Source organism: Peromyscus leucopus, chromosome 2, assembly GCF_004664715.2.
Source record: "Peromyscus leucopus breed LL Stock chromosome 2, UCI_PerLeu_2.1, whole genome shotgun sequence".
Lineage (NCBI taxonomy): Eukaryota > Metazoa > Chordata > Mammalia > Rodentia > Cricetidae > Peromyscus > Peromyscus leucopus.
Window position 1 is genome coordinate 117932306 of NC_051064.1, and position 27372 is coordinate 117959677.

At 41.5% G+C, this 27372-nt stretch overlaps 1 protein-coding gene across 2 annotated transcripts; it reads right to left on the reverse strand.

Moving 5' to 3' along the window:
* Positions 1-199: 199 nt before the first annotated feature.
* LOC114706981 (nuclear autoantigenic sperm protein) lies at positions 200-26449 on the reverse strand. 2 transcript variants are annotated; one of them, XM_028889564.2, is made up of 16 exons: positions 26351-26449; positions 25814-25911; positions 18033-18080; positions 15438-15548; positions 12470-12550; positions 8940-9046; positions 7308-8285; positions 3911-3990; positions 3328-3413; positions 3157-3230; positions 2581-2769; positions 2311-2477; positions 1669-1725; positions 1501-1578; positions 759-887; positions 200-391 (listed from the first exon to the last, which is right to left on the reverse strand). In XM_028889564.2, the coding sequence occupies exons 2-16, from the start codon at positions 25870-25872 to the stop codon at positions 311-313; spliced, it is 2325 nt and encodes a 774-aa protein (XP_028745397.1). In that variant the 5' UTR covers positions 25873-25911; positions 26351-26449; the 3' UTR covers positions 200-310. The 2 variants fall into 2 exon arrangements, with proteins under 2 accessions (XP_028745397.1, XP_028745404.1); XM_028889571.2 differs by lacking the exons at positions 7308-8285; positions 26351-26449 and having other exon boundaries at positions 25814-25997.
* Between the last annotated feature and the right edge of the window lie 923 nt (positions 26450-27372).

Sequence of the window (27372 nt, forward strand, 5' to 3'; positions counted from 1 at the left end):
TTCAGCCAAGTATTTGGAAACAGAAACATAGCACCAGTAGACAATGAAGGGCTTCTAGCACACTTGATCACCTCCACATTAGACAGGAAGTGGGTTGTCCAACAGCAATACACAAAATAAACACACACCAAAAACAAAAACCCATTAGTGCCCCAAGGCATAGATTCCGCCAATATTTAAGAAAAAAGCCATCAAAGCCTTAGCTGTTGCCTACAATCTTTATTGAAGTTATACAAAAAGAATCCCCAAAAGTGAAAAAATACATTATGTACAAAACCACTTTCCCTCGGGAGAAAGGTTCTGCTCCCTCTTAACATGCAGTGCCTTCAACTGTAGCTGTAGACTCCACTGTCCCCTCTGTTGTTGCCGGGCTTTCAGCCTGATTCTCAGCCTGAAAGACAAAGAGCCTAGGTATAACTTACCTTGACATAAGCCATCCCATAATATATACCCAAGCAGGCTTCAGTCATAAGTGCAGGGACACTTATGACTGAAGGACACGGGTGTCACTGCACTTTGCTATGGGAACAAGAACTACAAAGCCAGCAGTTCACACATTACATGGGAAGGATACAGTCTTGCCTTTTCATCCTTTCATTGGAGAACTCACAAATAAAATCCCTGTCAGGCATCTTATTACTTCATAAGCAGACAATTTTCAGTACAGTAATTTTCTGTGAGTGTCTATATATAGGCACTCGGAAGGCCTGGCTTCCCAGCCCTAAGAGCAACAGGTGAGCCAAGTCTTAACTCCCCACCTCAGCCTCCATGCTTTCTGGACCATCATTCCCACTGGGGACAGCATCCCCACTGCCTCCATTCAGCTCGGGCTCATGTTTGGCTTTCTTTGCATCATCTTTCCGGGGGCTTTCTTCGTCTGGTTTCCTCTAAAGAGAAGTGTGAAAGCTTCATATTTATCTTAAGACAAATGCAAAATAATCCCAGAGCCCCCGTGGTGCCAATATCTGGAACATCCTGACTCACAGCTCTATGGATCTGCTGCTATTACAGGGCAATGCTGACCACTACACGGGAATAAACAGGTACGTCCCAATGTATTTTTATCTTAAAATTTCCCTAGTTGGGACACAGAGAATTGGTGAGGGTGAACAGTAGAGCTCTGAGAGTACAAACAAGTTACCTACTTAGTCAGAAAGATTTACCACTCGGAAAGAATTATTGAACTGTTAAATTGGAACTGTTGGCATGTGTCAGCAAGCCTACGACTAAAGAAAACCAGCAAGACCCTAAAATATATTCATCTAACCAAGCCTACTTAGCTTTCCAAATAGCCTCCAGGCTAAGAAGCCATGAGTTTGCTAGGTAAGGTAGTCTAAGTGGAAATGGTCCATGCAAAGCCTTAGCCGTTTTAAAAATGAGTGTTGCACTGTGCCACTTAGAGGGGGAGTCAACTATTGTTAGTGTATTATTTCAAACTTCTTACCCTTGGGAGCAGTCTGGAGAAAGGTTAAAAAGTAAGTAAGTACGTGTAAACTTTACCTTCTTTCTGACAAGATGGGAAATATCAGTCACACAATTTGACGAAGAAGCACCATCTGTTGGTTTTCTGCTGGCAATCTGGCAAAAATAAGCCTTTGTTATTAGCAATTTACAAAACCTTACTTGATTCATAGTAGGCTTATTTGAAAAACAAAACGCAGTACACACCATGGAGACTGAGGCACCTGCTCCACTAGGAGTGAAACCTGAAGAAGAGCTCTCCACCTGTGAGATACACAGACAAAAGTAAGCTGCAGCATGGCACCCAGGCTTAAGTTACCCCCACACACACACACAAGCACCCATGGCTTTGGCATCACAGCAATGCTTTCTACACAAACAAAGACACCCAAAAAACTCACAGTAGGCAAGAAACTAAACCCTAGTGTCCTAAACAGAACATTCCTCAGCATGCCAGTGGCCAAGAAGAGAGCCAGGCAATTTAGCATTAAGAGACTCCATGATTTAAGCCATTTCTATATGGTATTGTCAAAAACATTCTACACACAGGTAACACAGTATTTAAACTGAAAGGCAAAGAAATGTCCATGGGCACACAAAGTAGCAGTGACAGACAGTCTATCTGCACACTGGGCACACTTTCTAACCACTGGACTATTTGGTCTCATTCTCATCAGCTCCTCATGAAGTCAGGCAGTGGTAGCAGTCTTTAATCCCAGCACTCGGGAAGCAGAGGCAAACAGATCTGTGAGTTCGAGGCCAGCCTGGTCTACAGAGTGAGTTCTAGAACAGTCACTGTACCTACCATACCATGTTATTTAGAAAATTTTAAGATAAAACTCAACAAACCAGAGTAGCTTTCAAGGCCAGTTCAGCTACATTCCCACTCTGCTGAGACTCCTTTGCATCTTCTATCTTTTCTCTAATTTCAGGTAGCAGTTCTTTCAGCTCCTCAATTTCTTTCTCGTATTCAGTAAATGATCCTTCAGCCTCCTTCATCTGCTCATTTAGTACAGCTACAAAGAACAGGCTTCAATCATTAGTAACAAAGAACCCTTTTTTTTCCCACACAGTAAATTGCTGTATCACCTAAGCATAGAGAGGCTGCTGTTCACTCACCCATTCTCTTTTCAATGACTTCAATAGATTTGCCAAACTGTGCCACTGCCTCATCATACTGAGAGTTGTAACCGTAGGCCAAACCCAACTGGTAGTGAGTCTCTGCAAGGAGACGGTCATGGGCTTCCAAATATTGTTCTTGGAGGCTTAGGCAAGCCTGGAACTCCTCCACAGCTTGTATATAATTCTCTAGTGAAGACAGAACACCAAGAATTGTACAGCATTTAATACAAAGCACTTAACAGAAGAATTCAGTTCAGGAATGGATTCTCATTTTACATTTCTTTCTATTTCTGACCCCCTCAACCCTTTCTCTCCCTCTTTCCAAAAGGGGCCTCGCTATAGCCCTAGCTGACCTAGAAGTTGCTATGTAGACCATGCTGTCTTGAGCTCAGAGATCCACCTGCTTCTACCTCCCCTGCTCATTGCTTGGTTTCACTGTCAGGATAAACCATTCACAAGGCTGTTCACTGCTCTAGGCACTAAAAGAAACTTGGACCTATTCTTCAGTCTATAGAAACAGGAAAATGGAGACATAAGGGAAATTAAGAGATAACAAAATGGAAAATGCATTACCAGACTCAACACTAACTTCTCCAAGTTTAAGATGGGCTTGTGCAGCATAAAGCTGGGCTTCTTTTGTTTCTTGCCTAAAAAGAAAGATGATTAGTAAAGCCTTAAAACTAATTGTCTAATCCTAAAGTGCTATTTTTCAACCACAAATCCACATCTAAAAACAGTTTTTACCTTTTAAAAATGATCTTTGCTAAATCCAGCATATCCCAGGCAAGCTCTAGGTTCCCAATCTCCTCCTCTTCATTTTCTTGAAGAGACTAAAGTATATCCAAATCATTGGCATTAGGCAGAAGAAGTATAAGACAGGCATCTTTTTTTTTTTTTTTGGTTTTTCGAGACAGGGTTTCTCTGTGTAGCTTTGCGCCTTTCCTGGAACTCGCTTTGGAGACCAGGCTGGCCTCGAACTCACAGAGATCTGCCTGCCTCTGCCTCCCGAGTGCTGGGATTAAAGGCGTGCGCCACCACCGCCTGGCAAGTCAGGCATCTTTTGAGAATAAATCTAAATATATAATTTACTAAGATTTGAAGAAAAGAAAACTGGTTGCAACTCAAAACACAAGCCCTCTACCTAAAACCTACCAAATGAGCCCCTATTATTAGGTCTCTACTCATGATGTTGTATTTCATCTTCTGATGATAAAGGATCTCTAAGCCACAACCAAGAACCAGCTAGCTACAGTTACTTTTCCTATACTAGTAACCCATAACCCTATAGTAAGAAAGTTGTAATGGTACTCAAAGAATAACAACTTACCTTGTTTTCAAGAACTGATTCATTTGGTGTTTCTTCAGCCTTGTCATTTTCTTTGTCTTCTTCCTCTGAGCCTTCAGTTTCTACAAGCAAAAATTGCTCAGTATTGAGATGTAACTAAAGGTATTTTCTGTTTGGTCGGATTCTGATAAACATCTGCCAACCTACATTCTAAGAACAGTATCTGATCTGAAGTTAAAGTCAGTGTTTACCATCTCACTCAAACCCAAGCTAGTCATCCGAATATCAGCAGTTTAAAGACTGAGGATTTTCTTACATAAGTAAAGCTTTCCAAGAATCTTATATCCACTCAGCAGACAGGTTTTAGTCATTTGTTAAGATATTACACTGAAAGTACCAAAACCTAAATAATCCCAGTACATTCAGAACAATAACCAAAAGAAATAACCAAAAGACTAGCTTTCCTACAACAAGCTAGGGGGAAGGGGCATATGTCTTCAACAACTCTCACCAAAGAGCATGTCACATAGACTCTAGTAACCTCAAAAAAATTGGGAGTGAACAAGCCAGTTACTTAAGATTTTATATAAGACAGGGGGTGGTGAAACATGCCTTTAATCCCAGCACTTGGGAGACAGAGGCAGGCAGATAGAGATCTCTGAGAGTTCAAGGCCAGCCTGGCATATAGAGCAAGTTCCAGGACAACCAAGGCTACACAGAGAAACCCTGATTTCAAAAACAAAATTTAATTTAAATGTGTAGACATAGCTACATCTATTTTGATATACAGTAACAAGTCAGTTGTCCAAAGAACAAGCTTTTATAATAAATTAATAGGTCAACTTAAAATCCAAAATGCAAGCTGTTTAAGTTGATACAATACAATCATTTCACAGAGATTAAGAATGTACTCACGGTCATCTTTCATTAAGCTAGGTGGGGTTTTCTTTTTGTTTGTTGGTTGGTTTTAAGATTTATTACTTACTACATATACAGTGTTCTGTCTGCCTGCATGCCAGAAGACGGCACCAGATCTCATTACAGATGATTGTGAGCCACCATGTGGGTGCTGGGAATTGAACCCCAGCTAGTGCTCTCTCTTATCTGCTGAGCCATCTCTCCAGGATCAGCAATCCTGCATCTTCTTAGTAGCTAGGAGTACACAGCTTGAAGCATGCTCAACATTTTTAACTCCAGCAAAAAAGATTACAAATGCCACCATTCAACCCACTATGGGAATGCAAACATGGAAAGTAAGCCTTAGCATCTCTTTTGTTGTTGAGCTCCTGCCTCAAAAGCAAAAAAATGATAACTTGGAATTCCTATAAGTAAATCAAATACCCGCACAGATCAATTAACACAGACAACCTCAGCACAGCCAACCTTAATGACTACAATTTAAATTTTTATTCACTTACCAACCACACCTAACATGACAAAATACAAAGGAAGAGAAGGGGAGGGAAGAGAAGGGAAGGGAGGAGAGTAGAGGGGAGAGAATGAAAAGAAAAAAGAAAAGAACACATTGATTGTATGAGGGATATACATATCCCAGAAGTGATAAAGTCTAATACTGCGGGGAAGAGGTGGCACAAGCCTTTAATCCCAGCACTTGGGAGGAAGAGGCAGGTGGATCTGTGAATTCAAGGCCAGCCTGGGCTATAGAGTGAGTTCCAGGAAAAGCGCAAAGCTATACAGAGAAACCCTGTCTCGAAAAAATAAAATTAAAAAAGCACCAATGTTTTGTGTGTAGAGACCCATATATGTAAATGTGGGTACACTTACGTTATGGCATCTATATAGGTCAGAGGACAATAGCCTTAGGTTGTGTAAAAAACTGGTCAGGGTATCTTGTGTGCCAGACTAGTTGTTCCACAAGTTTCTGGGAGTTCTGTCTATGGCTCATGTCTCCCCTTAGGAACACTGGTATTATAGATGGGAGAACATGCCCTCTTTTACGTGGGGTCTGGGGATTCAAACTGAGGTTCTCACATGTAAGATGTGGACTAGCATTTATCTAACATAAAGGAACCAACCATAGAAAGTGGCTAAGCCCTAAAGCCAGACTCACCCATCTCTATTAGGTGTGATGAAGACTTCCTCCCCATTCCTTATTTGTAAAATATAAAAAATTTTATCTATCAGCCAAATAACACTTATAGGGCTGAGAATTTGGTTCAATAGTAAGAGTGCTTGGCTAACACACATGTGGCTCTGGGTTCAATCCTTGACCCTAGGGAGGGAGGAGGAAGAATCATGATATCAGAGTTTTCAAAAACCTGAAGAACTCAATTTTATGCTTTCTATTAAAGAAGTCCTGAAGCTCAAGAAGCCCACCAGTGCTACCACTTGACAAGTTCACTTCTGGCTGTGTTGATATGGGCTGGAGTGCAGGGACCTACATATAGGCAGATGCTTACCAGAATGGCCAAGTATTAAAGATGGGTTATTGAAAATCTGTAACTTAGGACAACGCTTGAAATAGTCTAGCAATTATACAGAAAATTATGAATTGAAATACACCTGCAATTAGACAACTCTTGAAACAGTCTAGCAATTACACAGGATATTAATTGAAATAAGACCTGTAATTATTAATGCCAATGTTAGATGAAACTTACATACAGTAGAATCCCCAACTGAGCACAACTCAAGTCAGACGTGCCAATTAGTAATTAGAGGCTTAAAATTCTTGATAAAATTGAATCACAATTAAGCCACTAACACTATACTTGATTAGCAGCCAAAGCAAGCAGGAAAGGAGGAAGGAAAGTAACAAAAGAGATAAATGGCTAAGTACTCTGCAATCTCCTTCCCCTGAAAAGGGGGCGGGGCATGCTACTGAAATTAATGTGAATAACCCTCTAGACATTTCTATGAACAAAAGATGGAAAGGGCACGAGAAAGCTAACTGCCTTCATTTATTTAAATGGCATGCCTGCTTAAGTGTACCAATTCAGTGGATTCTACTGCTCTGTTCCTAATTCCTACAGCAGGTAAGAGAAACCATGTGAATAGCAAATTTAAAAACCCAAAGGCATGCAAGTGAACATCCATTCAGCATTCTCTGCCAGCCTAACTTACTATTTCCCTATTATCCCACAACCCATTTCTAATCCACCCTTCATATCATCTCATTGGCTAGTATGGTTGGTACAAGTTACTGATAACTAGCCAAGTTTCAGAAACCAGAAGACCTAGTGAGTAAAAATATTAGTTACCAGTCAGCTAAAGACTTGCTACTCTTGGTTTATCTTGCTAAACCTATTATCATGTTGTTAAATTAACCCCATTTTCATTTAGCCCTTTCCTAAATTAATCTTTTCCTAATCCAAAGGCAGACTGAAAATCCTGAATGGAAGGCTGACTTTTACCAATGATTAGTGAGTCAAATCTAGAATGTACTCCACCCACTGCAGCTCTAGCACATCCCGGTTACCTTCACCCTCTTTCATCTGTTCGTCTCTCTCTTGTGTCTCTTCATTAGCAGCTATCTTAAATTTGTCTTCAGGTGCCTTCTCCGTGGCCCTCTGGGCTACCTTGGTCTCAACCCCATCTCCAGCTGCCTCAGACTCTTCTACAGGTAGCATAGCTTCCTCCTGCTCAGGAACCAGCTCTGCCTTGACCTCCTCTACACTTGAGCCATCTTTAGTTTCTGTCAGTCTTTCTGCAGAAATCTGTGGTTCACCAGGAGTATGATCTCCTGCAGCTGATGGTCCATCAACTGAACCATTGTTGGGAAGAACTGTAATCTCCTGCCCTGGCTTCTCAGAGAGATCTGATCCAGCCTCTGCAGCCACCACTGATGACACTTCGACATCTTGCCCTGACAGTTGCTCAAGAACAGCCTTTCCTAGTTCACTCTCAGAGGCAGCTACCTGATCCTTTGGTTCCTCCCCACCCATGTCCACTGACTTGACCGTGGGGGCTATTATTTCAGCTTCTACCTTCATTGAAGTACCCTGCTTTTCTGGAGCCCCAATAGGCTGATCTTCTGAAGTTTCTTTTGGATTTTTCTCTATGCTTATTATTTCCTCTCCCTCCTTCTCCTGATGCACTGTTTCTCTGCATTCTTTATTTTGAACACAAGCTCCAGAAATTGATTTTCCTTCCTCAGTACACAATGATTCCTGTTCTGTCTTCCCAGAAGTGACCTCAGCTTCATTCAGTCCTGGTATTGCTGCTTCTTTTGCCTCTCCAGAGGATTCAGTTAACTGCTTTGAAGTCGATTCAACTTTTTCCTGTAGCTTCTCTGCAGGCTCACTTATATCCATATCTTCTCTTCCACCCTTCTCCACTTCACTTTCCTGTTCTGTATCAGTTTCAGGCTTTGACAGAGACTTGCCTTCTGCATTTTTGGCTTCTTTTTCTCCCATGGCGTCATAAACCTGTTCTCTCAACTCTTCCCTTGCTTCCTCTACATGGTTAAAGAACATGAAGCATAAACATGTCTCCGAGTTTAATGATAAAAGCATAAATGGAAACTAGAAATACATTCCCTTTAAGCCCTCAAATAGCCTGGCTAAGTTTTAGCAGGTGCCCCCAGGAGAAAAGAAAAAGGAAAATTCAAGCTAGCAAAGCAACATACTGCAAAAGAAGTCAAACCTCTAGGTTAGAAACTACATGGCTTCACTTCAGGTAATCTGACTACCAGTCAGGGAAGACATGTCAAACTTTCCTTTCTCTCTTAAACATTATACTTATTTGATTGTAAAGTTCTAACAGCCAAACTCAGAAAATATTTAATTTTCTAAGATGCATAAAACACAAAGTGCTCCAAGGACTACTATTAAAATAACTGGGCTATGCAAAGTGTTATTAAAATATGCATCAGAAAAGTATTTAATGTTCTTAGTATTTAATATACCAATTTAAATGACTGATATTAGATACGTTTAGTTACGTTCTTAGAAGCTCACTTTAGTAATAGCTTTAGTAATAATAGCCTATACCCACTGCATCGGCCCAAGTACCTTTGTAGAGACCATCAGCATAAGAACCCTATTTCCATAACTTATAAAGGAAACATTGGTCGTCGCATCTCTTGAATGTAGCATGCAACACTACATACCATCTACATTATCATTATTTTCTACCAAAGATTCATCTTCTGTTTTTTCTTCTTCCTCTTCTACATGCACTCCTTCCAAGGCATTTCCCAACACTCCATTCTCCATTCTACAAGAGGAAAAAGCACAAAAGTGTAACTAGTTCCTAACAATGTATTTCAAGATGGAAATAAAAGAAAAAGAAGCAAGTAAAGAGACTAGAAAACTATGTATTCAAACCAGGAGGAGTTCTACAAGTTCCAGGCTAGCCAGGTCCACATAATAAGACTAGTCTTTAAAAATAAAGAAGCCGAGCGGTGGTGGCGCACTCCTTTAATCCCAGAATTCAGGAGGCTCAGCCTGGTCTACAGAGCGAGATCCAGGACAGGCACCAAAACTACACAGAGAAACCTTGGCTCAAAAAAATAATAAATAAAATAAAATAAAAATAAAAATTAGAAAAAAAATGAGAGGGGTGAGGGAGGCAGTGCTGGAAAAATGGCTAAGTGGTCAACAGCACTTGCTGCTCTTCCAGAGAACCAGAGTTCAGATGCTAACACTAATATCAAATGGCTCACAAACATAACTCCAGCCCAAGGGGATCCGAGAACTCTGGCCTGGGAGAACACTTGCACTCGTGTGCACATACCCACAACTACACCTAATTAAAATGAGAAAATATATTTGTGTCACATGTCTTTAATCCCAACAATCAAAAGTCAGAATCAGGCAGTTCTCTGTGAGTCCAAGACCAGCCTGGTCTATACAGTGAAACCCTCCATCGTGGTCTGAATGAAAATCCACCACACCCCACACCATAGGCTCATGTTAGAATGCTTGATCCCCAGGTAGTGGAGGTATGGCTTGTTGGAAGAGGACTGTCACTGGAGGGTAACAGTCAGTTTGCTCTCTCCACCTCATGGTTGCTGTCTCAGCTCTTAAGCTCTCAAGATACTGCTCCAGTGCCATGCCTGCTGGCCTGCTGTGATGATCCCCCTTCCATGATAGTCATGGACTCACCCTCTGAAACTATAAGCAAGCCTCCATCAAACTCTTCTATAAGTTGCCTTGGTCAACTAAGACATCCCTGTAGATGTAACCAATCGTCTTTTTAAAATAAAAAACACAGAGCCAATGTAAAAGAGAAAGCCGAGAGGTCAGAGCTCAGAGATAAAATCTTACCTCCTGCAGTGCTCCTAACTTCCCCGCGAGAGAGAGCTACTTCCTGTTTGTCTGTGTTTAGTCTTTCTGGTCTGCCTTCTCATTGGTTGTAAACCCAACCACATGACTGCCTCATCATTGCCTGTAAGTACCGCCCTCCAGGTCTTAAAGGCATATGTCTCCAATACTGGCTGTTTCCCTGAACACACAGAAATCTACCTAGCTCTTCTACCCACCACGCTCTTGCTATGGCTCTAATAGCTCTGACCCCAGGGCAACTTTATTTATTAACATAAAATTAAAATTACATTTCAGTACAAATAAAATATCACCATATTTCCCCTTTTCTATTTTAATAAAAAGAAAAAAGGCAAAAGGTTATAACTAACAAAAGAAAAACTATATACAAAACTACAATAACTATATACAATATATACAAGTAACAAATACCTAAACGATGTCTAGTCCATTTGTATTTGACAAATCAGAGAAAATAATTCCCTTATCTATCCTATTTTAGTAAGTCCAAAATGTATCTAATTCACTTTCTATCCTAATTAATCTTCAACTATAACTAACTAATCTTCAACTCCCTCAGAGACCCAAGAAGGAAATAATATTAGCTAACAAAAATAAAAACAGGAAGTGCACAAAAGCAACTTCCAAAAATTTTGTGAGTTGTCAGCAAAACAAAAAAAACAAAAAACAAAAATTAAATTACATGCTCACAGAAGACAATCAATGGTCAAAACTTTAAGAACAATGAATGCCCAGCCAAAAAGCAGGATCTGTATCACCCCTTTCATGGCTCAGGGAACATCAAGAAAAGGCATAAAGAATGTATGAACTGGAAAGGAGCCGGGCAGTGGTGGCACACGCCTTTAATCCCAGCACTCCAGAGGCAGAGGCAGGCAGATCTCTGTGAGTTCGAGGCCAGCCTGGGCTACCAAGTGAGCTCCAGGAAAGGCGCAAAGCTACGCAGAGAAACCCTGTCTCGAAAAAACAAAACAAAACAAACAAAAAAAAGAATTTATGAAATGAACTGGAAAGGAAGGGTGGGGACACTCATTTCCAAGTACGACAAGAGCACACTTCTGCACAACAGCAACTGTGATTGCCTATACAAGATCCACAGGACTAGGCCTGTCAACACCCTGCCATAAAAAAGGAAGGCTTCAAGGAAGGCTTTTGCCCTTCCTTGAAGGTTTTTATACATACAGACAATAACTAATAGGAAAGCCAGGGACATTTTCTTCAGTAGTGTAACCACTGATAAACTACCCTCAAGCCTGTGAACAACCCTAATGAAACTCACTGGGTAGCACACATCAAAGTACAGGAAGCAGGGGCATAGTTGGGCAAAGTATTAACAGGAGTAGGAACAGCATGAGAGGGTAAAAATAATTGAAATATATAATGTATATGTAAGAAAATGTCCTAAAGAAACCCATTATTATAAATTATTAAAATATGCTAATAAAACATATTTTAAAACTTCTAACATAAGCTAACACTGCATGAGGCTCCATAAAAAGTACGAATAATGACTATCATCAAGAGAATAAAACATCTATTCATTTCTCTTTAAAGTAGTGACATGCTATTTTCCAAACATCACATCTACTCCCATATCTAAAGGGCCAGTGACATTCTATCAATTTTCACACTATCATTAAGTGCTTTGAATAACCACAAAATTAGAAACTTGACAGAACTATGTGTAAAAACTGATCATTCGCCGGGCGGTGGTGGCGCACGCCTTTAATCCCAGCACTAGGGAGGCAGAGCCAGGTGGATCTCTGTGAGTTCAAGGCCAGCCTGGGCTACCAAGTGAGCTCCAGGAAAGGCGCAAAGCTACACAGAGAAACCCTGTCTCGAAAAACCAAAAAAAAAAAAAAAAAAAAAAAACCTGATCATTCATCATTTTGTATATCCTCAAAAATCTTAGTCATGTTAATAAATTTGTTCATCAGTTTCCAAGAATGTTAATAGTAAGTCTTTTTAACAGGGTCACTCTTGTAACTTAGGCTGTCCTTGAACTTGATCCTCCTGTTTCAGCCTCCCCAGATGTTGGGAAATTCACAAATGTGGAACCATACATACCAATCAGAAAGTCTTCCTTGACATTTTCATGTGCTACTTATTCAAATTGTCCTCCATACAGTCCTTGTGGAGTTTTGAACTAGCTCAGAGTACTTCTGAATGTTCATATCCCTGTATTAAACTCTGACCGACCATTGACTATTCTTGAAAACATCATTGCTTCTACTAATACAAAACCTCAAAATTAATTTCATTCTTTGCATAAACAGCTTTAGCCAAAAAGGAAGCTTCAATTTTTAAACAGACATAAACAGTGATATATAATGTGGCTGTTCTTTACAAGACATACCTGGCCAACTCCAAAAGTGACTTCCCATAAAAAAAGAAAGCTTCTCCACACTCATTAGCTGTTTCTCCATACTTCTTACCTCTACAAAGAAAGTATGAACATTGTTGCTAGTTAACAAACAACACATGAAGTTAATGGTACATGTTCTTCATATATATATATGTGCTAACAATCAGCTATATTATAATAGGTACTCCTCCTGCCACAGTATAAATATCACTGTAGATCAGAACAGGTACAAGACCCTTGGTTGGGATTTACATAAGAACCATGAGAAGGCATACTAAAATGAGGAGCATTATTTCTTTTTTCTTTTTTAATTATTTTTTTATTTTATGTTCATTGGTGTTTTGCCTGCATATATTTTTATGTGAGGGTGCCATAGCCCTGAACTGGAGTTACAGACAAATGTGAGCTGCCATGTGGGTATCCCAAAGAGCATTATTTTTGAAACTAGAGTACCTGTACCCAAACCTATCTTTAACATAGCTTTACTCTCTTAGACAAATTCGTCTATCTCAGTGCCTTAAATTTTCTTTTCTATAAAATGCAAAGGTTATTAACTTGCTCAAAGAGCTATTCAAGAACCAAAAGGTGGTTGGAGAGAAAGATAAGTGGTTAGGAGCACTTGTTCCCAGCGCCCACATGGTTAAAAACCATTTTTTAATTCCAGTTCCAGATCCAACATCCTCTTCTGGCTTCTGTAGCCAGGCAACCACATGGTACACATACATATATATTCATACACTTAGGGCTAGAGAAATGGCTCTGTAGTTAGAAGCATTTACTGCAAACTCCAGGTCTAGGGAATCCAATGCCCTCTGCTGGTCTCTACACTCATGGGCACATATTCACACACACGATACACATAAAATAATGTGGAGGGAAAAAAAAAAACAAGAAATAAGATTACTAGCTTTCGTGGAGTCCAAAGAAAAGAAGTCATACAAAATTAAAACAACTAATGTTTCAAGATGAGACAAGCAGGCTAGAGAGATGGCTCAATGGTTAAGAGCACTCGCTTATGTTCTAGAGGACTCAGGGTCAATTCCCAGTACCCACATGGCAGCTCACAAACATCTTAATTCCAGTTCCAGGTGATCTGATGTCCTCTTCTTGCCTCGCTGAGCACCAGGCATGTACATGGTACATACACACAGACAAAACACTCATACACATAATGAAGAAAAAAAAAACCCATGTATCATTTCTAAATCTTTGCTGATTAGTTTTTGACAACTTGACACAAGCTAGAAAGAGTAATCTCAGCAGAAAAAATGCTATCAGATCACCTGTAGATCGTAGGACATTTTCTAGGTTAATTGATACAGGAGGGCCAACCCACTCGGGCATTGCCATCCCTGGGCAGGTGGTCATGGTGTATAAGAAAGCAAAGTGAGCAGTTTGGGGAGAACAAGCCAGTAAGCAATTTTCCTCCATGGTCTCCTGCTTCAGTTCCTACCTCCAAGTTCCTGCCCTTGAATTCCCTCAATGCTCGAGTACAATCAGGACATGTAAGACCCTCTCTACCAAGCTGATCTGAGACATGGTGTTTATCACAATATGAAGTGAACTAAAACACCAGAAGATATTTCATCTTTAATTCCTAGCATATTGCTAACTAAATACCACAGCCCCAATTCATTAAGTCCAGACATAAAAGCACAAAGGTAGGCACAGACAGATTGTTGCAGACATCCAGGAATAGCATGCAGAGAAAGGGAATTGGGGGTAGGCAAAAAAAGTAAGTCTGAAACCTACAAAAGCTTCATTCTAACTAATTTTTTTTGTAAGTTTTTTTTTTTCCTAGTGTAAATGAAATGTAATACAAGACTAACCTTCAATTGCTACTGGTAAAAACTATCAGAGGAAACTAGCTCAAAGTCATTAAAGAAAAAAAAAAAACTACAGTTTAAAGACTCAGATTTTTCCATTCAGAGAGCTGGGCAGTGGTGACACACGCCTTTAATCCCAGAACTTGATTTTAATCCCACAACTTGAGAGGCAGAGCCAGGCAGATCTGTGAGTTCAAGGCCAGCCTGGTCTACAGAGCAAGACTATCACAGGGATAGTCAGGCTGGAGAGAAGGCTGAAAGGTTTAGAGAAGCTGCTGCTCTAGCAGCTTTGATTCTCAGTACTCATACACATGACAACTCACAATCATCTATTTCCAAAGGGATTCCAATGCCAACTTCTGGCCTCCATAGGCACCAGGCACACATATGGTACACATATATACTTTCAGGTAAGACATTCATACATATAAAATAAAAATTAAAATAAAGGGCTGGAGAGATAGCTCAGCAGTTAAGGGCATTGGCAGGTCCTCCAGAGGTCCTGAGTTCAATTCCCAGCAACCACTTGGTGTACATGCAGAAAGAACACCATATACATAAAATAAATTACAAAAAAAAAAAAAAATTGCCGGGCGGTGGTGGTGCACGCCTTTAATCCCAACACTCCGGGAGGCAGAGGCAAGCAGATCTCTGAGTTCGAGGCCAGCCTGGACTACCAAGTGAGTTCCAGGAAAGGCGCAAAGCTACACAGAGAAACCCTGTCTCAAAAAAAAAAAAAAAAAATTAAAAACCCAAACAGATAGTTACAGTGGGCTAAGAGTATATCTTAAGGGTAAATACTTTCTTTTCATGCACAAGGTTTTAGAATTGAACCCAATCATATTTTAAGTAAAAACAAATTATGTCTTCTTAATCAGTAATGACTAGGAAAAAAATCATCTTACTCAGAAAAACTACTGAAATTACAGTGATATTTAGGTTTTAGAATTACAAGAAAAACCTCCTATACAGGTAAAAAAGCAGAATTGTTGTTCAAAGGATTAGACACAGGAACTCACATATATTAGGCAAGGACTCTACCTATCCTTAGTCTTCCTTCTTTCTTCCCATAGAAAAACTTTTAAAGGTTTGTTAGCAATATACTACTGTTTTACAAAAGAACATATACTTACAGAAGACTAGCTGCTTCCTGGAATGCATTAACAGCCGATGGAATGTCCCCCATCACCAGATGTTTCTGTCCTAATCCCAGTAGTTTCTTAGCTTCACTATCCACATCCAGACTGCAAAAAAAAAAAATATTTTATTTATTTGTTAACAAATATTGTTTAAATAAATACTCACTGGATATATATTACATTTAAACCATAACAGTTTAAATTTTTAACTTTGAACTGCTATGGAAGAACTAGCAAATTAAATTATGGGTATGTGATGACACATACCCATAATCCAACCCTCTAAAGGCAAAGGCAGGATGACTGAGAATGAGGCCAGCTGGAACTATATACCAAGATCCTATGTTAAAAAGAAAAAGAGAGAAAAGACCTAGCTAAGTCACACTTACCACTATCACATAAAGAAAAAGGTCGGTGGGAAGCGGGCCTACACCTTTAATCCTAGCACTTGTGAGGCAGAGGCAGGGAGATCTCTGTGAGTTCAAAGCTAGCCTGGTCTATGGAGCTACTTATAGGATAGCTAAGGCTACACAAAGAAGCCTTGTCTCAAAAAAAAAAAAAACCACAAGCAAACAAAAACAAAAACAAGAAATTAAATACTCACAAATGCTCTACAAATGTTATAGTACATGTTATTATACACAACAGAGGAACCACTAAGGAACCCCAAAGTCATACAAACAAACAAAACAACAGCAACAACAAAACAAGGTTGAGGATGGAGATATATAACTGTGCTTTCCTAACATTCACAAGCTCTAGGTTCAATCTCTACTACTATATAAACAAGACATAGTGGTGGATACCTATGATATCAGTAGTCAGAATATAGAGATGAGACTAGATTATAAGACTCCTCATCTAAAAACAAAGTTTGGCCAGGCGGGTGGCACACACCTTTAATCCCAGCACTCTGGAGGCAGAGACAGGTAGATCTCAATGAGTTCAAGGCCAGCCTGGTCTACAGAGTTCTAGGACAGACTCCAAAGCTACAGAGAAACCGTCTCAAAAAAAAAAAAAAAACCAGAAAGACTGTGGTGGCACACATCTTTAATCCCAACACTGCCCTGTTAGGCAGAGGCGGTATATCTCCATGATTGGAGGCCAGATTGGTCCCAGGGGAGCCAGAGCTATAAAGTCTCTTGTCTTAAAAAAAAAAAAAAAAGGGAGGGTGGCTCAGCAGTTAGTGACTAATCTTGCAGAGGTCCCAGATTCAGTTCCTTTAAAAAAAAAAAAAGTAGAAGCCAGGTGTGGTAGTGCATGTCTTTAATCACAGCACATGAGAGGCAGAAGCAGATGGATCTCTGAAAATTCAAGGCTAGCCAGGTCTACATAGTGAGTCTTATCTCAAAAAATAAAAGAATGAAGCATGGATATAGCTTAGTTGACAGAGTGTTTGCCAAGTATCCAAACACAAAAATCCCTGGGTTTCATCTTCAGTACTGCATAAAAGCAGGTATGGTGGCATATATCTGTAACCTTAGCAGTTGGGAAATAGAGGCAAAAGAATTAGAAATTCAAGGTCATCACAGGAAATAAAAGGAGACCAAGGCAAACATGAAAACAAAAAAATTAAGCTGAGCCAGCCACCAGTGGCAAATAAATGCCTTTAGTCCTAGTACTTGGAAGGTCAAACATAGCACTTAGGTTAGTTAGTCCTTTAAAGGAAAAACAATAACAAAAGACAGGGGTAGTGGTGCTTGTAATCCCAGCACCTAGTAGAGAGGAACTGGGAATGGGTCTCACTAAGGTGTACCGACAGGCCATGAACTGAGGCTAAAGCAATTAACCTTCCTGTTTCAACTCCTAAAATAGCTACATGGAAGCTCATAACTATCATTAACTCCAGTTCTAGAGAATCCAATGCCCTTTTCTGACTGTGCTAGCACATGGTACACATATATACACACAGGCAAAACAAATTTAAACTTAAAAAAAAAAAAAGAACATAACATGTAGTTTGACTTGGGAATACAGCTAAGCTCTTACCATATCTTTTTATAGTCACCTCCAATTTCATCAGAACATTTTAAAATATTGGGACACTTGTCAAATTCACCATGGTCAAAAATACTTTTTCCAAAATCTTAAAATATTTCTAAGTTGTGTTGCTGTTGTTTTTCAGATAGTCTCTGGTAGCCCAGGATAACTCCTGTCTCAGCGGTCCATAAGCTGGGTGTTCTAGTTAGCTTTTGCTGCAAACTAGACATACCCTAGAGTCATTTGAGTACCAACTGAAGAATAGCCCAGAATCAAACTGCAGAGGCAGACAAGTCTCTGTGAATTTGAGGCTAGCCTGTTCTACAGAGTCCCAGGACAGCTAGAGCTGTTTTACAGAGAAACCCTTTTTCTAAAAAGAAAGAAAGAAAGAAAAGAAAAAAATTTAAATGTATCCTTGAAAAAGGATCCCTAGAGCATCTAAGAAGACAAATTAAGGGGCCAAAGGTACAGTTCCAGTAATAGTGTTTGACAACTATGTATTACTATGTAGTAAAGCCTTAGATTTCATCCCCAGTCAGCAAACTACCCTCAGTTATATTACTTCACTTCTGTTCCAGATATAACCATAATTGTACCATATAATCTTACCTCTCCATTTTATCTGCAGAGGTAGAAGGAGCAGGGGCATCTTCAATTCTGTAATGAAGAATAAAAAGAAAAAATAAAAATGGAAGACACTTGAAAGTTTGGATGTAATTGTCAGAAAAACATAAGATAAAACATTAAAGTTTTTATATTTTTCCCCCCTACTTTTTGTGACAGGGTTCTCTATGTAACAGCCCTAGCTGTCCTAAGAACTAGCTCTGTAAACCAAGCTGGCCTCTGTCTCCCCAAGTGCTGGTGGTATTAAAGACATGCGTCACCAACGCCTGGCTAAGTGTTTTAAACAACTAACCAAAAGCAAGTATTACTGACTCATACACATTATTAAATTCAATTCTTGGGTAAATGAGATAGCCTAGTGGCTAAAGTCAGACTTGCTCCCAAGCCTGACAACTTAGTTTGATCATTGGAATCTACATGGTAGAAGGAGAATGGCTCACACAAGTTGACCTCTACTCACATGTGCTCCTCTTTTTTTTTTTTTTTTTTTTTTTTTTTTTTTTTTTTTTTTTTTTTTTTTTCCGAGACAGGGTTTCTCTGCGTAGCTTTGCGCCTTTCCTGGAACTCACTTGGTAGCCCAGGCTGGCCTCGAACTCGCAGAGATCCGCCTGGCTCTGCCTCCCAAGTGCTGGGATTAAAGGCGTGCGCCACCACCGCCCGGCCTCATGTGCTCCTCTTTAATGCTACACAAAATTTAATAAATGTGGCTTAAAAACTTAAGATAAGCCTGGCGATGGTGGCGCACATCTTTCTCCCAGCACTCAGAAGGCAAAGTAGGAAGCCGTCAGACAAATCTGTGTGTTCTAGGCCAGCCAAAACTATGTAGTAAAACTGTCTCAAAATTAAATAAAGTTTAATCCTAAACCACTCAATTTAAAAGGTAGTACTTTTAGGTACAAGAAACAATAAAGAAGGTTATCTACCAGATCCTAGAATGGCCTTTTGATCCTTATGTACAAACTCTGCAGCAGCTAGTTATATTCCCAATGGTTATGCTCCACAGATACTAGGCAGTCTTGCACATGCTAGGCTTGAAGTAAATGCTTTACCACTCAGCTACCTACATCCTCCAGCCCTAAGGATTACTCCATTATACTGATCCAATGGTACAGGCACAATTTATTAACTACCATCATTCAAGGACTAGGTTTTTATTTCTTTCCAATATGCAACACATGATTTTTTATGAAACAGAAGACGTCACAGGGTGATGTCAGATTGTGCTATACTTCTAAATACCCTAAAGCTTTGTACACCTCGCTGTATGCTAGTAAAAGTTCACAAAACTCAATGAACAAGACAGCCAGGGATACAAAGATAAATCCTGCTTTGAAAAACCAAAACACAAAACAACAAAAAACATCCCAACCAACACCAGTATCAGGGAGGATGAGTTTATTTTTTAGCAAATCCACCATCACATCTATCAAGGCAATCCCCCAGACATACACAAGCCAATCTGATCTAGATAATTCCTCATTGAGACTCTCTTCCCAAGTGATTCTAACTGAAAACTAACCAGCACAATGAGAAAATAGCTAACAGGAATAGCTCCCAGTACTCGGGAGGCAGAGCCAGGCAGACCTTTGTGAATTTGAAGCCAGCCTGGTCTACAGAACAAGATCCAGGACAGGCACCAAAACTACACAGAGAAACCCTGTCTCAAATAAATAAATAAATAAATAAATAAATAAATCCAACCATTTTGGAGTATTTAAATGGAAAAAGACTAAGAGACTAACTAAACATGTAGGAACTAAACAGCTAGAAATTAAAATCAACAAACAAAAAAAGGGCTACTGCATTTTTTAAGCCATTTTTTTCTTAGACATAAATCACACTCTGGGCAGCAAGATGACAGGTAAAGGAATTTGCCAGGCTCAAGAGATGGCTCAGCTATTAAGAGCACATGCTGGTTCAGTTCTCAAAATCTACATGGTGGCTTGTAACTACCTGTAACTGCAACTCCAAGAGATTCAACAGTCTCCTCTGGCCGCAACAGAATTCAATCTAAGCCAGGCAGTGGTGGTGCACACCTTTAATCCTAGCACTTGGAAGGCAGAGGCAGGCGCATCTCTGTGAGTTCAAGGCCAGCCTGGTCTACAGAGCGAGATCCACAACAGGCTCCAAAGCTACAAAGAGAAACCCTATCTTGGAAAAAACACAGAAACAAAAAACAAGAAACAAAAAGACCCCACAGAATTCAATCTATATGAGACACATAGTTAAAAGAGAACTGACCTGACCCCAACATAGGTACTGTGGCAGAGTTATACGCACACAAATAAATTTTAAAAGATATAAAAAGTTTTTCCCCTGCCAGTGATGGTGGAGCACATCTTTAATCCCAGTACTTGGGAGGCCGAGACAGATCTACGAGTTCAAAGGCATCCTACTCTACAGAGTGAGTTCCATGGCAGCCAGGGCTACACAAAGAAACCCTGTCTGGAAAAATGAAAATTTAAAAAAAAAAAAAAAAAATTAAAGCTTTTTTCCTTGTTTTGATGGGTAGACCCCAATTTTGGATTTTTGCTTTTGTTTTGCATGTATGATAATATGCATGCAAGTAAGTAAACATGCGTATGAAGGACAGAAGGTAACATCTGATGTCTTCCTCAATCACTTTCTACTTTCCACAGAGAAAGAGACCCTCTGCAAATAGAGGGGGTACTAGGAAACCAAAGTCTCAAATTTTTCTTTTTTTTCGTTTTTGTTTTTGTTTTTCAAGACAGGGTTTCTCTGCATAGCTTTGCGCCTTTCCTGGAGCTCACTTGGTAGCCCAGGCTGGCCTCGAACTCACAGAGATCCGCCTGGCTCTGCCTCCCGAGTGCTGGGATTAAAGGCGTGCGCCACCACCGCCCGGCATCAAATTTTTCTTTTTAATGTGTGTGTGTGTGTGTGTGTCTGTCTATGACTGTATGCCATTCGAGGCCAGAACAAACTGTGAGGTTGAACTTGTACCTCACTAGTTCTATTAATCTAGTTAGCCAGCTTTATCATCTATACCCTATGTAACTCTAGATTACAAACAGGCCACCACACCAGCCCAGCTCTCGTACAGATGCTGGGAATTGAAACTCTCCTCAAACAAGCAGCCCTCACCAAGCCATCTCCACAGGCTTGACCCCAATTTTTGTTTGTTTAAAATTGTTATTGCCAGGTTTGGTGGCATATAACTTTAATCCCAGCACTCAGGAGGCAGAAGCAGGTGGATCTTGAAGCCTGCCTGTCTTTAGAGTGAATTCCAAGACATCTAGGACTACAGGAAGACCAAAATGTGGGATGAGAAAGGATTTAAAAGGGGGGAGGGCAGTGGTGGTACATGCCTTTAGTCCCAACACTCAGGAGGCAGAGCCAGGCGGATCTCTGTGAGATCAAGGCAAGTTTGGTCTACAGAGAGAGATCCAGGACAGGCACCAAAACTACACAGAGAAATCCTGGGGGGTGGGGGGAGAGAAAGAAATAAAAAATGAAAACCAAAAATTGAGTTAGAGTTACAGGCATTATGAAATGGCAGGTATGGATGCTGGGAACTGAATGTGGGTCCTCTAGAATCTGCCCTTAACCACTGAGCCAACTCTCCAGCCTCTAGACCCCAGTTTTTAGTGGGAGTTTTTCGAGGGAGAATGGGGCAGAGAAGGTGTCTCATTATGTATCCCTGGCTGGCTGGAACCTTGCTATGTAGACCATATTGGCCTTAAACTCTTGAGAAATCTACTTGGCTTTGACTCCCAAGTGCTAGGTAGGATTTAAAGCATGAGCCGTCATGCCCAGTTTTAGACCATACCCAGGTTTTTGTTGGAATTTTTTTAGGCGGGGTTCAAGACAGGGTTTCTCTGTATAGGCCTGGCTGTCCAGGACTCTATACACCAGGCTGGCCTCACACTCACAGAGCTCTACCTGCTTCTGCCTCCCATCCCAGAGTACTGGAATTATAGGTTTGTGCTGCCACCATGGCCCAGTGACACATTCATTTTCTTCCATTCCTTACTTTCACCTCTAAACCTTGGGCGCAAAATAATAAAGCCAGGTGTGGTGATGCATGCCTTTGAGCCCAGCCCTCAAGAGGAAAAAGCAGACAGATCTGAGTTCTTGCCTCCAATGGCACCAAAGGTGTGTATGGTGCACAGACATACAAAACTATAATTTGTTGTTGCTTGGTTTTTGAGATAAGGATTCTTTCTACATGCTCTATGTCCTAGAATTCACTGTGTAGGCCAGGCTGGCCGATTAAAAGCATCCACGACCATGCCCAGCAATAATTTAAAAACAAAAAAACACTGAAATAAATTATGATAGAGTGATCAGGCTGGACTCAAATTCAGTATGTAATGGAGGATAACCCTGATATTGGAATCTCCCACCTTAACTCCTGACACACTAGAATTAGATGGGCACTACTAGTCCTGGTTTTACAAAATACTAGGGGATCCAACTTCATGCATGCTAGGCAAGCATTCTATTGAGCTATATTCCCCAAACTGTAAAGTCAAAACTCAAGCCACTTTCTTTGACCTCACCTTAAATACAAGAAACTATTTTGAAGCTGGGGATTTGATTCTGTGGTAGGCTTGACTAGCTTGAAGGGTCCTAGGATAATCCCACAGGACAAATAAAAATTTCTAAATACCTCCACCAACTTACTTTACTGAGGCATTTTTGTCTTCACTTTTCTCTCAAACTCATTATGCAACTATACAATTTCTTGCCAGATAAGATTTTTTTTCAATCAAAGGAATGAAAACTCAAGTAAAAAGGATTTTTAACTCAGAATTTCACTTAATTTGAAAATTTCTCCATTCTAATCTTGATTTTTCTCAATTGTAGAAAAATTTAACACAGTTCACACTGTAATCATGTGACTCAAGTAAGAATTTACTCAAGAGGCTAAAGATGGATGAATGGGCAGTTAAGAGCACTTTAATCCCAGCACTTGGGAGACAGAGACTGGTGGATCGATGAGGCCATCCTGGTTTACAGAATGAGTTCTAGGACAGTCAAGGTGATTACAGAGAAACCCTGCCTCAAAACAAAAAACAAAACAAACAAAAAAGAGCACTTGCTACTTCTGGGGACCAAGATTTGATTCCCAGCACCAATATGGTAGTTCACAACCATCCATTAACTCCAGTTCCAAGGAATCTGAAGTCCTCTTCTGTCTTCCTCAAGCACCAAGCACGAATGTGGTTCACATACAAAAATGCAGGCAAAATATCATACATATAAAATCTTTTTATGTGTATGAGTGCTCTGTCTGCATGTACAACTTTATGCCAGAAGGCATCAAATTCCACTATGGTTGTAAGCCACCATGTAGTTGCTGGGAATTGAACTTAGAACCTCTGGAAGAGCAGCTAGTGTGCTCTTAACAGCTGAGCCATCTCTCCAACCCCATAAACCTATAGACAAAATAAATAAATAAAGTTGAGCCGGGCGGTGGTGGCACACGCCTTTAATCCCAGCACTGGGGAGGCAGAGCCAGGCTACTTCTTTGAGTTCAAGGCCAGCCTGGGCTACAGAGTGAGTTCCAGGACAGGCTCCAAAGCCACAAAGCCCCGTCTCGAAAAACAAACAAATAAATAATAAAGTTGAGTGGTGGTAGTGACGCTGGTGTTTGAGGCCAGCCTGGTCTACAAATGGAGTTCTAGAACAGCCACAGCTATCACAGAGAAACCCTGTCTCAGAAAACAAAACACAACCCCTCCCCCCCAAAAAAAACCCAGCACACCCAATACATAAAAATTGCTATGCAGTTGTCTGCAACGCAAGGTACAATTTTCAAAAAATGAGTTTGTGGCCAGGCAGCAGCGGTGGTGGTGGTGGTGGTGGTGGTGCAGCACACCTTTAATACCAGCAGAGGCAGGTGGATCTCTAAGAGTTCAAGGCCAGCCTTATCTACAGAATGAGTTTCAGGAAAGCCAGGACTACCCAGTAAAACACTGTCGGGAAAAACCAGTTTGTGACCAAGGATAGTGGTTCGCCTTTAATCTCAGCACTTGGAAGACAGCGGCACCGGCAGGTGGATCTTTGAGTTCTAGAACAGCCTCGTCTACAGAGCAAAAGTTCCAGGACAGCTAGGGGTATGTATGGATATCTCAAATACCCACCCTCTCCAAAAAAGCCTGTGAGGTTTTTTTTCAGTAGGCATATAATTTTCTGTGTATAGCCTGTCAGTAAGCTGGGAATTACTTCACCAATAAATAGACCAAGTCTATGACAACATGAAAAATTCTGTGATGACATCTAACTCACGACTTCATACATGCCACTAAACAAGCAGTCTAACTGAGCTAGATCCCCCAAACTATAAAATATTGAAAGGATAAGGATCCCCAATATAATACTAACAGTTGTTCAGGAGGCACCATAAAAAGATTATTTTTTAATAAATTATACTGAATTCCCAAACTCAATCTACTCTGGTCCTAAGAAATCAATGAGGATTCAGGAAATGGTAATCTAAAATTAAAACTGCAGTTCCCAAATGATTAAGTAGTTTAAGAACCATCGTTTTAGGAACTAAAAGGTGATAGGTAGGGTAGGCAAAGATTCGTTAATCTCTGGTACTAACTGAAATGTCAACTAGTCAATGAAATGTCAAATACCTAAACCTACACACACACACACACACACAAAAAAAAAAAAAAAAAAAAAACTCTCAAAAATCTCCCAGCCACCTTTACTTTTAGGAGGCAAAACTTCTATGCACAGAGACGAAAAAATATGAGCAGGCACCTAAAAAGGACAAGAGAAGGTTGGAAAATAGGACCTACTCTATGGAAAACACTTGCTTCCTCCAAATGATGAGTGTTTCTGTGAACTATCCAAAAAAGTAGCTCATGTTTGCTTAGCACTGTGAAGCTCTCAAAGCAACTACTCCTTCTTTGGGGTCCTTTCCCTTAACAGACTCATCTAGCAAGTAAACACTGCAAAGACAAAAAGCTCCCTGGAGCGTTTACCTAATTCGTTGAGTGTGAAAATGTCCCCTGAAGGAACCAAATCTCCGACCCACACACCGAAAATCTAAAGAATCACGACGCTTCTCAGCAAAGGTGGGGAGGGGGAGGCCGCAGAGCTTCAGTGCCAGAAAGACCCTCAGGTTACGGTAAACTAGACAGGCGTAGAGGGCAAACTTCACTGCGCCCCACTGCTCGGGCAGGAGCGGCTCAAACCCCAAACAATGGAGTTTTCCCGCCTCCTCAAGGCCCCGCCCCCTTTCTCAGAGCCAGGACCTGCAAAGCACGCGTGCGAAGTCCCGCCCCCTGGAGGCCCCGCCCACTCGGGTCCCTGCGGTCCGAGCCTCAATCCTCGTGTGTTGTTTTTTTTTTTTTTTTTTTTTTTTTTTGGCGCCAAATCTACGGGTCATTTTCTGGGTTCCTCTACAGACTCCACCGAGGCGCACGCTCGCACTGCGCGGAAAGCGAGGGCTCAAGAGGCGACCGGCGACGGAGGGCCCCGCCTCCCCAGCGGCAGCCCCGGGCCGGGGGAGGGAGGAGAGGGGCAGGCGATGCAGACAGCCGCCGCTGCCCCCGGCAAGATGGCGGCCGCGCAAAGCCGGGCAGGGGGCGCCAGCCGGCCGCCGTTACCGCGGGTCGCCAGCCCTCCGCACAGGGCTTCTCCACAGACCGGCTCGCCCCGAACCCCCGCAGCGGCTGAGGGAAAGGCGGGCTGCCCCGCCCGCCAGTCCGTCCCGCCCGCCCAAGCCCAGTCCGCCAGCTCTCCCCGCGGACCGGCCAGTGCCTCCAGCTCGCCACAGTCCGGCTTACTTGTCAGCGGAAACCGGCTCCCCGGCGATGGCAGCGGTGGCGGTCGACTCCGTGGCCATCGTTCCCCTGAGGTGGTGGGCCAGTGGGCAGCACACTGCCTGTGGAGAGAACACAGGGCTCAGGACGGCGAAGACTCACTCAGGCACAGAAAATGGCAGATTGGAGACCCCGCGCGGTTGGGGCCCTCTTATATAGCTGGGCCGCTTGCCCCGCCCATCCACTTCCGGATCCTCCCCCTCGGGTTTAAAGGGCCAGGACTCAACACCTTTCCGTCACAAGGACACTTTTCCCGCAGCCCTTCCCATTTGGTTATCTTCCCGCCCTGGCCCGCTCTCCTCAAAAAAGAAAGAAAGAAAGAAAAACAAGCAAACAACAAAAAACTTCCTGCTCCTGTAGCTAGTCGTATTAGAAGCACCAGAGTCTTGTTGGTACTACAACTTCTGACGGAGCCAGCCTAGAGCTTCCACATTAAGTGGAGGCAGTGAGTCTCTGCCGGTGTGGAAAGAGTAGCCGAGGGTTTCTTTCTGGCGGGGATACCCGAGAAGGTGACAGGTCTTCTCTAGGCCCTCTCAGTCTTAACGGATGGAAACGCAAGAGCCGAGCACGAGTACAACAGCAACGGCTAGAACTGACCAGAGAGACTCGTGGCTCTCGGCCTCAGCAACTACTGACGAAAGAAGATGCTGGTCTGGGATTGGCTACCGATGAAACTATCGCGCTAGATTCAAAACTCAGAGGGGCACAGGGATACCGATGTTTCCTTCTCCCTCTAGCTCCACCCCCTTGACTGGCCTTCATCTCACACCCTACCCACATTCCAAAACTGAGATGTTGAGCCGAATCCCTGTACTTAAAATACTTTAAACTTTTTAGCTACCTTACTTATTTCTTTCATATTTATGAAAGAGGCAGGGGCTCACATATATCCCTGGCTAACCTCTTTCTTACATATCGGTCTGCCTCTTTCCCCAAAGTGCTGGGATTACAGGTGAGCAGCCAGGCATGGTCACGAACACCTTTAGTCTCACCACTCCAGAGGTTGTCGGGATCTCTGTGAGTTCGAGGCCGTCTGATTTATATAGTGAATTCCAGGACAACCAAAGCTACATAGTGTGACTCTGTCTCAAATATTTTTAATTTTTTAAATTATGTTTATGAATGTGTGTCTAAGTATAAGTTTGGATCCCCTGGACAAAGAATTACAGGTAGTTATGAACCTCTGGATGTAGGTGCTAGGACCCAAACTCCATTCATCTAGAAGAGCAACAATCGTTCTAAACTGATGACCCACCTTTCTAGCGACTGATTTTCCCTTTTTTTAGTTAACTGTTAATCATTACTTGCCTTTTTTTTTAATGTTTTAATGTTAAACAATATGAAATATTTGAATCAAGAAATTTTTTTAAAACATATTTATTATAGATACAGTATGCCTGTATGCCAGAACAGGGCACCAGATTTCATTATTGATGGTTGTGAGTCACTATGTGGTTGCTGGGAGTTGAACTCAGGACCTCTGGAAGAACAGCCAGTGCTCTTAACCTCTGAGCCATCTCTCC

Coding starts and splice junctions, on each gene's coding strand:
- LOC114706981 (XM_028889564.2), bottom strand. CDS start 25,872: ATGGCCACGGAGTCGACCGCCACCGCTGCCATCGCCGGGGAGCCGGTT. Junction 12,551..15,437: donor CAGGAAGCAGCTAGTCTTCT/GTAAGTATATGT, acceptor CTTTCTTTGTAG/AGGTAAGAAGTATGGAGAAA. Junction 1,579..1,668: donor CAGGTGCCTCAGTCTCCATG/GTGTGTACTGCG, acceptor TATTTTTGCCAG/ATTGCCAGCAGAAAACCAAC.